Below are 14,181 nucleotides of genomic sequence, written 5' to 3'. Positions count from 1 at the left end.
ATAGAAGAAAACTGTGGGATGGATCTTGCTTCAATTCAGCTTGATATCTCAGGTGTCAGAGGCACAGCTTTTTAAAGTGGTTATAGCACATCAGAGTACTGCAGAACTGACTTGGTTCAGACTGTTTCTTGGAAGCTGTAAATTCTTATATTGTAACACTCACAACTAATCTCCCAAAACTCAACAGAAATAAATGCCAAGTGGGTAATTCTGGAACAGAGGGGGAAAAAAAAAAAAAAAAAAAAAGGAAGAACAAAACCACATTTTCTGCTAGATACATAACAGATGCAGATGCATATCAGAAAACACAGTGAAAGAGAGCCCTGACCTGCAAAAAGTTACCAGTGAGGTCAGAGCAGAAAAGGGTTCACGTCTATTCAGTTTGTCATTGAGACTATCAAAAAATGCTGCCAATTAACATCAACTAGCATATGCTGTCTGCCCTGTGAGCAGAATTAATCCATTTAAAATAACAAAGAGCTGTCATGTACAATATATAAACACTAACCCGGCCTTAATTATTTGAACAACCAGGAAGCTTAAAAGCTGCTTTTTCAAACCCCATACCTGTTGGCTGGGAATATTTGCAGATTACAGTTAAATAAATAATGAATATAGAATTCCATTTAACAGTACATCAATCTTTTAAGAATAGAGAAACATATTCATACAGCAGAAAACTATTCAGTGGCACACAATTAGCATGTATTATGGTGACAACTGGAAGGAGTAAGTTTTGAAGGATCTAATAAGTATGCATAAAGTGCATGCTGCATAAAAGCAAGATATGCAGCAGCTTCTCCAACCTGATACACCCCTTGCAGTGCTGGATCTTCACAAAATTGCCAGCAATTTAATAAGAGGTTTTACATTCTGCTACAATGAAAAGGTAACACTTTTTCAAATTCCTTATCAGTTTCAGAAAGATAAATAAGTATGCCCTGCAAAAAATCATACAGAAGAGAAACAGGAACATGACTAAGTAACTGTCTTATCAAATGCAGGGTTTTGCTGACCAAAACCACCACTTCTCTTCTTATTTCTTGAATGAATAGATGCTTCAAACAGTTTGCACAAAATGCCTGAAAACATTCCCATGTCCTAGATTCTATAGTGCTTTGGCTGTAAGCATTCTCCATTTCTTTTAGAGATATATTTAATGCCTTCAAGTTTATTTTCCTAGTTAATAATTAAAAAGAAAGTTCCCCAACTCTTCTGAGGCTGTAACACTTTAGACAGCTACAAAAATAGGAGGAAGTGCTATGGTACTCATGCTCAAGGGCTTTGTAGGCTCTAGGTACTTTAATGGTGTTGAGCTGATTAGTTATTTCTATTCCAAAACAGGATTTCAACTGTTGATTTGTCTTGGGCAACTTACAGGAATTCTCAAACACCCAGTAAATATAACAGGCTATGGCCAATTGTATGAGGTTCAGTAAGGCAAAGGTTCTGCACTCAGGTCACAATCTCATGTGATGGTTTGGGGTTTGGGGATGCTGATTGACAGCAGCTGAGCAGGCATCCAGATGGCCAAGAAGGTCAATGGCATCCTGGCCTGGATCAGCAACAGTGGGGCCAGCAGGACCAGGGCAGTGATCATCCCTTTGTATTCAGCACCGTTGGGGGCACACCCTGAAACCTATGTGCAGTTCTGGGCTCCTCACTCCAAGAAAGACATTGAGGTGCTGGAGTGTGTCCAGAGAAGAGTAACAGTGAGCCATGAAGGGTCTGGAACACAAGCCTTTTGAGGAGGGGCTGAGGTTGTTTAGCCTGGAGGAAGGAGGCTCAGGAGAGAGATTATGAATTTGTACAACTACCTCACAGGTTGTAGCAAGCTGGAGATCAGCCTCTTCTTACAAGTAACAAGCACAGGAAAGAAGAAATAGCCTCAAGTTACATCACAGACGTTTGGATTGGGTATTAGGAAAAATTTCTTCACTGAAAGAGTAGCCAAGCATTGGAACAGACTGCCCAGGGAAGTGGAGGGGTCACCATCCCTGGAGATATTTAAGAGATGTGTAGATGTGGCACTTCTATATGGTTTAATATTGGGCTTGGTGGGTGCTTGAGAAACAGCTGGCCTCAATGACCTTAAATGTCATTTCCAACCCATATGATTTTATGATTTTAAAAGCATCATGGAACCAAACAGGATAAAGAAAATCAGTCATCAATTGACATCTTTGTCATTGGCATACTGAGTATTCAGGCTTCACTTCGCTCTTTCTCCCTCTTTCTGTTTTTGGGGAATGAAAAGGAAAGCATAATATGGATAAGTAAAGAACTGGGCATTAACCAAGCAGAGTAGCTTACCATTTTGATCAGAAGCATTTTGGAACCAAACATTTCCTGGAAGACTAGCTTTCCAGAAAGGGAATGCAATTAAGAAAGAATAAAAACCCTGCTGTCTTTAGTGGTCCTCAATGCTTTTATAGAATCACACTTCATTCAATTTCCACTTCAACTGAGTTCTTCCAGAGCAAGTTAACAAGTATAACCAACCCCTGGAGAAAACAGTACAGTTTCACTCTCAATTTTCTCAATTGCTTTTCCAGGACACAGACTAAGCATTAATTTCATAGATGCTGAGAGCCTCTAGTTCCTGCTAGTTTCCATGAGAATTTTGTTTCACAAGTCAGCCTCTCTCCTATTATCACACTGAATCTTAATGAGGCATAAAGATTCAGGTAAACTGAATCACACCAAGATGATACTGGTACAGGAGAATCATACTTTGCTCTAAAGATTTTCAGCTGAGGCAGTCCCCAAAGAACCAAGGAAGCATATATTTGAATTACTTGCAAAGATAATAATAAATATTCAGATTTTATGTTCCTGTGTTCACAGATTAAATGAACAAAAATATGTTTTAATCACAGAACACTCTAATCATCTCCATCACCTTAAATCAGCGAAAAAGCTTCCTTAGGAAAATGAATAAAATTAATCTAGTATAAACCAGATGGCTTTAAAATTTAAAAGCTGCTTCTTCAGGAAATTACTTTACAACTCTTTACTAACCTCAGCTACTCTTTCCAAAAGTGGTTCCAGCCAGTGTTCATTGCACTCACAGTGGCTATCCAGGAAGGTCAACACTTTGGCTTGTGCTGCATCTGCCCCTCTGACACGGGAGCGCATCAGGCCTGAGAAGTAAAAATAAAAAGTTTTAAGTACTTCCTGGGGAAAACAATAATAGTGAGAAACTATTGCATTCCAAGTTAATAATTAGTTAGATTACTCAGACGGGGAAAATACACAAGCTCCATTATCAAAATCAGATGCCAGTTAAGAACTCAGTGAAATGACTTCACACCAAACAGCCTGCAAGTACCCAACCTACTGCACTCTACAGGCTTCCATCTGATTTAGCAGAAGCAAAGTACCTTTTCAAAACAAGTGATACACGAGTACAGATGGGTCTGCATTACTCTAACAGGTATTTACACTGATAAATCCTAAGATTGGACCTGAAAACAAGATTGTCCCTAGAGTTCTGCTATGCAACTGAGGAAAGCACCACCATTAACTTATCTTCCCTATCCCGTTCTGCCACTCCCATCTTAGTCCTTACCAGAGTCTGTACATTCTTCTATGAACTTCAAGAAATAACCTTGCTTCATTAATTACCATCTGAGAGATGCACCCCAACCCATCTGTCTTTCCTCTGTGATCACAGCAATTCTCTTGTTTTGCAGTTTGCTTGGGCTTTGTCTGTTTTGAATAGGTATCTTTAGGCAGAAACTTCTGGCAAAACCAAAAGGTTCTTCTCAGTGTCTCAATCACACAGATACCCTCACTGATTTACCCTGCTCCTTTCCTTCCTTCTTACTATTTGTTCACTGGATGACCTCACCATTCCTTAAAGTCCCTTGCTGTATATACACACATAGCAGCAAGCTTCCTCCCATTCCTATATACAAATTCCTAAATTTGTATTCCTAAATACAAATTTCCTACCTACTATTTTTCTATTACTATTCAAAAATTCATTGATTTCTTTTTGTCACATGAGACCAAAGCTAAGTCCAGTTTGTTTCTTTTTTCTTTCTTTCTTCATTGTTTTCTGCTAAATCTGTTCTGGTTTGTTTGGCCATTTCCCCCCCCTCCTCCCCGAATTGAAATACTGCAAGAGTTGAGCCTGTTACTTACTGCACCCTTTACAAAATAAATATACACTATATGACTAGACATAATATGACAATGCCAACAGAAAACAAGAAGCTTAAGAGGAAAAGCTTGTTTGTTCTGACCAACATTCAATAACAGCCCCATCAAGATCCTTTTCCTATCTCTTTTTTTGTGTGAGCACAGTTCCAGATACGCAAGTGCTATAGCTCTCCAACATTTTACATTTTATATGTAGCATGCTGAAATCTAACTGGACCTCACAGACTTACTGCTGTTGCCTTAATTTGAGCCTTTGAATGTGTTCTGTTCAGTTTTTCCACATCAAACCATTCTTCAAGTTACTACATCTATACATATTTTTTTTTAAACTTCTCAATTCCTCACCCCAGAGCTTATTATTTCTAAATAACATTGTTATAGAACCTACTGTCTTACTCTAATTGTATAGAAAACACACAATAGTGTTTCTAATTTCAGAGTTAGTGGCAAAAAAATGGAGGTGAGCACTTGGGTCATTGAGTCCTCCACAATCACATTCAGGTTTACTCCTAATAGAGCTGAAAAAGCTCCATTGAACATTTATTCTGTAGACTATACTCAAATATACCTTCTCTGGTACTACAGATGAGATTAAAAGCTACTAATATTTATTTCTGAAAGAAGGGCAATTAATGTCATCCCCTCCATTGACACTATCTTTTTACTTCAACTTTTGTTTCAAAATACACTGCTGTCCTGTTTTGTTCATACTACTGAGCTGTTCTTAGCATCCTACACATTGGTTAATTTCATCAATTCCTTTAAATTTTCATTTGTATCTCACAAAGATACTAAGGAAACTAATACTCTATCTGCAAACAGTTATTCTTTTCTAATAGGTTTGTCAAATTATATTTAATTTTCAGATATACTGATGAACATTCATAATCATTTATTTATATAAGCATTGCAAATTAAAATTACTAAAATAAACAAACACCACAAATGTCTTAGTTCATTCTGTTTTTTCCCTTACTGCTATCTCCATCTTCAACTGATACACTCAAAAATGACATTTACTTACTCAGAACCTGGAAAGCACGGCAAGTCTTTCTTAATAAGCCTTTGTTCACAAGTATATTCCAAACAGAATATTGAAACAGTAAGAACCCATCAATTATTGCAAAAGCTTTAATTATGGGACAACACAGGTTTTGGGCATGTCATTTCCAGTTCCTGACAGTCTAATAATCGTAACTCTTCCCCAGGCCAGGCTGGCAGTCTAGAAGATACATATCTGCTAATTCAGTCAGCTATGTGAACTGTCAAATCTCAGTTATTATTTCAAACAGCTGTGGAATAACAGCTGACTGTATCTAATACCTTAAACCCCACTGTCAGTGAACTGCTGACTGAAGGGCTCAGCGATGTGAGACCACAATTTACAAAGCAATATAGAAGAAAACACAAATATAAGACAAATTTGTTACACTGGCTTCAGCAAAATCAGAATACTTGGTCCCAGCCCACCTGGCTGCTTAAACCCTCTTAAGTCAAAGCAAATTGTCTGGCTGTCCATCAACTAAATCCATAAGAAGATATCTAATAAGGGAACCAGCAAAAAGAAGAGGGCTATTTTTAAGTAGCATCATTTCAAACACAGATACATTTTACAGTGAGACCTTGTGTACAATGGAAGCAGATTAACTAAGGATTCAGTGTGGTAAGAGAAAGGAAAGGTTGAAGATGAAATGCAATTCCTGAAGGAAGCTCTCACTGTAAAAGTCAACAATGGGCAATTGTGCACAGAACAATATGGAAATTACTGTTTTTACCTGCACAAATACTTTCTTTGTTCCTTCTACTACTAAGTTTATAAATTGAAGATCGTTCTTCCAATGAAGAATGTAAAGCAGAATGCTCCTTTAAAAGACTTGATGAAAACTAACAGATAAAGCAGCACAGTGGAATTTGTATCTTACTTCCTTAAAATTAAGCCTACCTTCTCGACGATCATTTCGAAGAACCCGTACTTTTTCAATTTTTCCCAAGAGAGCCCCATCATCAGCTTTAAAAAAAAACCAATAAGTTTTTTAATTAAAAAAAAAAGAAAAATCAAGTGATGAGAACCAGTTTGTCATCCAACACTGTATACCAGAAGAGAGGCCATCTTCAAAGAAAAACAAAAGCTTTGTAGGTGAAAATGCTTGTGGCCATAATTAGTTACTCATCTCACAAGAAATAAAGAAATTACTACCTTCATCATGTTACTTAAAGCTAGCTTAATTGTACAGTCCTAAAATAATTTTAACTATTTTCTTTGTTTACTTTAATCAGTTTCAACATTGCATAGAGAGAAAAAACTTCCATAGGATTAAATAAACTGTTTTCTTTGTCTATAAGAAAGCTCAGTTTCTAACCAACATTAAGAAAAACCTGACCTAAGCTAGAATTATTAAAAATATTAATGCAAATATAAACATTAGTTTCTTCTAAGAAATATTACTCTGAGGTCTATTTCAATTGCTTAAACTGCTATCATGATACCCTAGTACCTATAAGACACTGACACTTAAGATTCAGTAAGATTTTTTCTGAGAGACTGATGGAGACAGGCATTCATTTAAAACAGCACTACAAAAATATTTGTTGCAAGCACCACACGTTTTATTTGTATTTAACATTTACTATGAAAAGGCTCTTTTTCAAGATACACTATTATTATTATTTCATGTTAGCTGAAGGACAAGATATACTGGAAATATTTATAGACACTTCACATTTCCACAATGACAGATATGGAAGAGTTAAAACCTGGTTTTGGCCAAGTCTCCACAAACTCCTCTTTCATGTGTCCTATTCTCAACTGAGTCACCTACCAGCATCTACAGGAAATCTTACCAGAATAAGCACAGTAAGGTAGGACCCTGTAAAAATACTTACGATCATTACTGTAGTCATCCACCAGTATGATTTCCTTAATAAGATGTGATGGACTTTTTTTAAGGACACTGTAACAGACCAAAACAACAAAAAAACATTCCAGTAGTGTCAATTATTCATAATAATGTCATAAAAGCAGTTAATTTGTTAAGCTGCAGTAGAAGCTAGCCTAGGATGTTACTTGCAAAACAGCTGTTGGCCCGTTCTTACGGAAAGCATGAAAAGAGGCACATGTGTAATTCTGTGTGTTCCTCCTCCCTGACTCCCTATCTCCCCCACCCTCACTATTCCAGCCTCCAGAAATGAATGCATTAGACAATAGCCTACATGGAAGTTCTGCAGATATCTTTGAGTAAAATATCACCTGTGAACGCATCTACCCTGACTTTTTCTTAGCCAGCTTCCAAACATCATCTGGTAATCAGTGCCATGCCTTCATGCATTTTAGTTAAGGTGAGCATCACTATTTTGTGGATGTTTAACATCACTACTTCAGGATGTAAGAACTGAAGACCTCAATGAAATCAGGACTTATGTTTTCCTCTGCAAATAGTTCAGAAGAACATAAAGGGTTGTTACTTTCCTATCCTGTCTGAAGCTGACAAAAATGAATGGTCTTAAAGAAAAATTAGGCTCTCTTATGCATACCTGACAACAGTTCGAAGCAAAGCAGATCTTGCCTCGTTATGAAAGGTGATCACCACACTGGTGGCTGGCAAGTCTATCCGCCACTGTTTCCGTTGACACCTGAAAGAAACAATAACTTGTCATTTCAACATCATTCTTCCATCCTAGGCTTGGCAGACAGCCTTCATTGCAAAGTATTTATCTAATAAACTCATAGACATGCTGCCTAAGAAGAATGAAACAACTTGTTTTCAAGTGAGATTATAACGAACCTATTTTTTGACACTTTTGGTAGTTGTTTTAGTACATAAAAAAAAATAAAAGTCAGTGGCAGATCTGGGCAGGTTCAGAAAAGTCACCAGACAATCATCATTGCACTATGTCAAAAGTCTTTAATGCAGCTGGGTATGAAACCAGAGCCTTTCTTTTACACTAAAAGCATTCTTTACATCTAAGGAAATAAGCATATTTTCACCACAGGTTCACAGGCTACTACTTGTTTCTTCTTTGGCATGGCATGTGTCCACTTCCCCCTTTATTTTTAAAGCTCCTGTAACATCCTGACCTTGCTCATAGATGAAAGTAGTTTTCTAATGAGAACTTGTAAGGATCATAACATTCAGAATCTGAAAATCAGAGCAGCTGTGACAATGCTGAGCCAACTAAACACAGAACCATATCCTTCCAAACCATAAAGATAATTAAATATTCCATCCATGTCAACTCATTTTTCATCACCTCTAGAAACCTGAAATTAATGTAATAAGCAAAAATAAGCAAATCCCAAAATGCTTCAAGACTACAATTAAGCTATTGAATTCAATAAAATAAACCTAAAAAAGATACTATGCTCATTGTATTAGAAACCAACAGTACTAGAAAACAATGTATATTGAGTTAATGCCAATAGCATTACAACGTGACATGTCATGCTACCAATTTCCATTTGTGCAGTGACATGTCAGTGATGTATTTCTTCCATATCCTTTAATTAAGGGTAGAGTTTTAACAGGCCTAGCTGTCTTCAGAAGGAATAAACCCAACTAGCATACATCTGTAGTAAATTCCCAACTGATTTCAGTACTTATTTCAGAAACTTAATTTCTATATTCTGTGTAGTATTTATCAGACCAGCTTTTAAGAGAAGTTTGCCACCCACATTTCTAAAACTAGGCCTCTGCCTCCATAAATGCCCACTCCACATCTCATCAAACATCTACAACACACCATAAACACTGCAACATCCAACTTCTTGGAATCAGAGAGCAAGCAGCAATGCGCTTCCTGCCCTGGCCCATCCTACAAAAACCAAAAACCTGTGATATTCTTGATACAACACGAGCATAGTGTCACACACACATTAATGCCTGCATGAAACAAAACATTATCATGCTGCAGTGACCTCACTTGGCTCTGAACAAAAACAGAGTCTATGCCAAGCCTACAACTGCTGTGTCAGATCAGCAGGCCCATCTCTGGCTTTGTGGTAGGCGTACAAGATGGCTTTGTCACTAGTGCCCAGCGTGGAATGAGTAAATCTCAAATGCCTATTCATTCCTGACAAATAAAGAGCAGCTCCTCTAGTGTGAGCTTCTGGCAATTCATCAAGACAGCTAAAAGACATGCAGTTGTTATATTCCGAAGTCTGCGGTGCCAAAGAAGATATTCTTTATCCTGCTAGCTTTCAAATTACCCACAGAGGACAGAGCTACTGTTCACACAGTTATCACATGAAGCATTTGCATTAGAATAATTAAAAAGTCACATTAAACTTATTTTGATCTCTTTGCAGAAGACTGCACTTGAGCCAGATTACATATTAGGGGGAATTACTCAAGGCAATGAAGCCTCTCAATTTAAAGAGAACTCAAAAGAAGAGCACTACTGTGCATTTCCGAGCAAGAAATAAGACGTCTAGACTTAAAAAAAAAAACCTGGAGGAATGTTCCACAAAGTATTACTGTTTTTAGCTCTTCATAAATCCCTGCTTTAACTGACTTAGTATCAGTCTTCCTCCTATTCTGCTTTGTCAACAGGGCCACAGTTAAAATTCAAACCAAAGAAACAATGTCATTAGATTTGGCACAAAGATTAAACTTTGTCTCCTCAAGCTGCAGCACTTCAATTTTACATGCAGAATAAGAATACATTGAGTTAAGATAGAACTTGAACTGAAAACTTCAATCGAGACCTTCAATGTTTAGCATAGGTCAGTAAAATCAGTTAAAACATGAAAAGCACATTCTTTCCCCCAGAGATTTGGACTAACTCATTTAACTAACAATTTTTCCCAAGACCTCTGATTTGTTTGAAAGCACTTTTTGACAGAATATACATTTTAATTAGTGCAAAGAGAACATTCACTTCAACTGATACTAAAGACACAAGAAAGTTTGCTTCTTCTCTACTTAGGAATAAAACTTGAGTGTGATGTCAGAATTTTCTAATAGGTGGCAAATGACAAAGAAAACACAGTTTAGTGCAGCTATTGTTCTTGACTAATTCCTAAAAATCATCACAACACATAAACTATAAGATGTGATCAGAAATCACTAGTCCAAAGCATACATGGAAAACACTGGTTCACAAAAAAACATGGAGCATTTCATCCTTCATCCCACTGTCTTATGCTGACAGGAGGACAGTTCTATGAGTTTCCTATTACAACTGTGACACCCGCTTGTCACTTCCTGCATCACCAAAATCTACCACGAAACAAAAGGAAACCCAGAGGTTTCTTAGAGTTGTTGAAAGTGGTAGTTGTGACAATTAGCTGGAGTGAGGATCTATGTTTCTGCTCAGAGCTCCCTCTGCTTCCTATTTTATACCCTCATATCTGCCTGTTTCTCCCTTCTTTTTTTTGCTTATAACAAATGCAAGCAGCTAAAATGAGTGAACCAAAAGTATCGTCTGGTACAGCTGGCAAGCTTTCACAAAAAGCATGAGGAAATCTCTTGAATTCCTGCTAGTAAAAGTTGGCATGATGTAAAAAAAAAAATTAATACAGTATTAAGAGATACAGTTACACTCACATGTACATATCTAATGTAGAGTCCTGATAAACTGCTTCTAAACAGTCTAGAGAATTTCAGAATTTAAAAACATGGCTATGTATTTTTTTTTAAGTCAAAGAGCCTCTTAGACACACGTGTAAAATTAAAAACAAGCTACTTAAGAAGAAACAAAGTATTTCCTCACCAGGCTTCCTTCCTTAAAGAAGATTGCAACAGCTCCACAAGAGATCTTAATCTCAACCCAGTTGCCCTTCAATTTTATTAGAACCTAACATGCTTCAAAGTGTCACATGCTCAGATACTCTTCTTCCTACGGCTATTGCTCTCGTTCTTTCCATTGCAGAGTTCCCAAACAAATATTTCACACAGCTTTTTCAGCTTTTGCAGTGAAAGCTCTTCCCGAAATAGAAGGAAAATTAAATGCAACATGGCAGGGAACTCATTAGGGACAGCTTGTAAGAATGATTGCTTTTCTGTTTGGTTGGTTGTTTTCTTTAAAAGATGACTATTCACAGATCAACGGGCACTTAAATCTACTTCATGGCAAAGTCCAAGTAATAATCCCACCTCAGATATAGCCTTTCCCCAGTAACATCTCCCTCTGGGTTCTTTTCCAGTTCTGTTTAGTGGAAACGCTTAGGCAAGTATAATCACAAGACTAATAGTTAAAAGAAACATAGCCATTGTAATGTAATTTACCTCTGGACATCTCTCTTATTTAAACTATTCTCAAAGGACAGCCTTTATCTGTTAGACACATGCTCCCCTCCTTCCCCAAGGTTATTAGGTATCTAAAAAATTCCAAATTCAGCATATCTGAATGACAGAAATGTCTAAAAGTTGGTAGTTGAGTTTGATCTCATGGAAAATAATACCTGATCTAAAAAGTTAGAACACATTTCTTGTGGAGAAAAAACAAACGCATCTGCTGCGACGAAAACTCAAAAGTAATTTTAAACTCCTCAGTACAACACCACGGGCATCATGCTTTTCTTGGCAAGAAGTGAAACACCAGATTCTCCCTACTTTGACATTCAATTAACAACTAATTACTTGCTTTACTCCAGCTACAAATACTTCGCGTAAAGAAACCTAAACCCACGCAATTATACAAAGGATTTAAAAATGACTGAGTTTCTATACAAATTTTATTCACCAGGCCATTTCTGACTAAAGAGCTTTATGGGAGACAAACAGGAACTTTCCTTTCCTCCCTCTTCTAATGATGTCTTTTTCAGCTTCTTCTACTTATGAATCTGTGAATGCATATTCATACATACATGTAACTACAGAATTAGGCAAATTAGCTAAATATGGTTAGCTAATTTTATGTTTTGAGACTGGCTTGCTTAGTTGTTCAAACCAAACCTGGTCCTATGGAGTCCTAACGAGCAACTTTTTTTTAAGCAAGACTCCTGCAAGTTATTAAATCCTTTTTAAAATTAAGGTCTTGTCTAACCAGTAGTAAATAATATCTATCCTTATTGTGAAAGGTGCTCTTTCCTGAAACTGTACCTAAAGCAGCCGGAAATATAATTCCATCCTATGTTTACCAGGGTATGAATAAATAGATTGCTTTAGGTTTAGAGTTGACAATCATATGCAAACAGAATCACAGAGTGACTGAAATCCAAAGTGGCCCTTGAGATCTCTGAGCCCAAATTCCCTCAAAGCAACACCTTTTACAGCAGGCTCTGCATTGAGCTTTGAATATCCCTAAGCCTGGAGACTTCACACCCTCTCTGGGCAACCTGCTCCACTGTTACATCATCCTCACTGTGAAAGAGACTTATAAATGCAAAAACCAAGACATAAACACCAGATAAACAGGAACAAAGAGAGACTGAAATGCAGCACCAGTTTGGATATATAATACACACTGACAGAAGTAATGGAAACAGAAAAACTTGTATAAGATTTATTGTTCTTCAACCCACTGTTCAAGAATCGGGGAGTTTACTATTACTGTCCTTTCTAAAACTGGAGAACTACTTCAGGAAAAGCAGCTCAAAAGCAATAAACCCAGAAAGGCTAATCCAAGCCACCGTGGCTCTGTTTGGCACTTACTGATCATGCCTAGTGTCAGGAATGCTTCGGTCCATCCGCAGTTTGTCACTTTCCACCTGATTGAACTTATTCCGCGCATAGGGATCCTGGCCGGATCGCACCACGGTAGCGCCAACATAGGCGTCTTGATCAAAGTCTTGCCACCGAACTTTTCCTACAGCAGAAAAACAGGAAAATACCCAGCTTAATGCTAGTGATTTAAGGAACAACATTCAGTAATCCAAACACAATTGAAGAAATAGTTAATTAAGTAATTAAACTTCAACAGTACTGTTAACAGTGTAATATCAAAATTCACTTTTGCACACGAAATTTGTTTAGACTATCCTGAAAATTAGTATCAAATGTTTAAAACAATGGAAAGAATCTGCAGAAACATGAATACCAAGCTTCATTGTCATAAGGACTCAGAAGTTTGCTATATTAACTGAAAATAAAGAAAATAGTGATTTAAGGGTGTATAGTTCTGTGACACCTTTGATTCCAGACTCGGATACCACTTTGCATGTTACATCAGGCCATAAGAGACCACTAATCAACATATGAAATGAAAAAAGCCATGACCTGCTCTACTTTACACTTAATCTTACTTCTAGTTTCAACCCTTCCAGCTTCTGATATCTCTCCCTTTCAACTTGTGACATTTCCCACTCCCTTTAATACTCAAACAGGCTACTTAATGCCACTGGGAAAGTATAAAGCTTGGTCCAGAATACATAAACATTTGAAAAAGGTGAAATAAGAACAGCTGGAAGGTGCAAAATTGGCTAATCTAACACCAGAAGCAAAATTTATAGACAGGTCTGTTAAGCAGAACAAATACCTGAAAAGGTCTGTCAGAAACCAAGTAAATAAGCCTGGCTCTTAAGCTTTTGGGGATTTATTTCTCAATATATACACAAAGTAAAGGCTTTGCCAAAAAGGTATACATATATAATCAGTCTTATTTCCCTTCTCCAAACAGTAGCTAAGGTAAGCCAATGGATTAAAAAAAAAAAAAGGCATCAGTAGCAAAGAGTTAGTAGTGTACCTGGAGAGCCTACGACTGGAAAAGAAAAATTAAACCTCACATGTTCCTGGAGATGGAAGCTCCTAGCTGCTTAAAAGAAAGCTTGCCTTGGTTAGTTCTTTCTGCAAGAACTCACAGTATTTCAAATGTTTGGCCAACACAAATTCATAAGCAAAACATGAGGATTAATAGAAGAGAAGCAAAACCTGTGACGCTATCTGGTCAGTAGTTGTCCTTGTCACAGGTTAAACTTTTTCAATTGTGTAAAATATTCAAATTCAATTTTTTTTGTATGCTTTAGCATGTCAATTATAGCTATATATGCTATAATGCACTCTCATTGATGAGAAACAGTTTAGCAGCAAAAGAAGTCTATGGAAGCATTCACATGAAATGAAGATTCCTTAACACTTA

At 37.1% G+C, this 14,181-nt stretch overlaps 1 protein-coding gene across 1 annotated transcript in view; it reads right to left on the bottom strand.

Annotated features, from left to right (window-relative positions):
* The window catches only part of GALNT2 (polypeptide N-acetylgalactosaminyltransferase 2), an 89,734-nt gene that overhangs the window by 25,554 nt on the left and 49,999 nt on the right, over positions 1 to 14,181 (bottom strand). The window contains exons 3-7 of the mRNA XM_056486586.1: positions 12,759 to 12,912; positions 7,699 to 7,797; positions 7,051 to 7,118; positions 6,110 to 6,175; positions 3,022 to 3,143 (exon numbers count right to left, since the gene is read on the bottom strand). Coding sequence (XP_056342561.1) covers positions 3,022 to 3,143; positions 6,110 to 6,175; positions 7,051 to 7,118; positions 7,699 to 7,797; positions 12,759 to 12,912 — 509 coding nt within the window. The remainder of the gene's footprint in view (positions 1 to 3,021; positions 3,144 to 6,109; positions 6,176 to 7,050; positions 7,119 to 7,698; positions 7,798 to 12,758; positions 12,913 to 14,181) is intronic.

This window comes from Oenanthe melanoleuca, chromosome 3 (assembly GCF_029582105.1).
Source record: "Oenanthe melanoleuca isolate GR-GAL-2019-014 chromosome 3, OMel1.0, whole genome shotgun sequence".
NCBI lineage: Eukaryota > Metazoa > Chordata > Aves > Passeriformes > Muscicapidae > Oenanthe > Oenanthe melanoleuca.
This window is presented reverse-complemented; position numbering and strand designations above follow the sequence as displayed.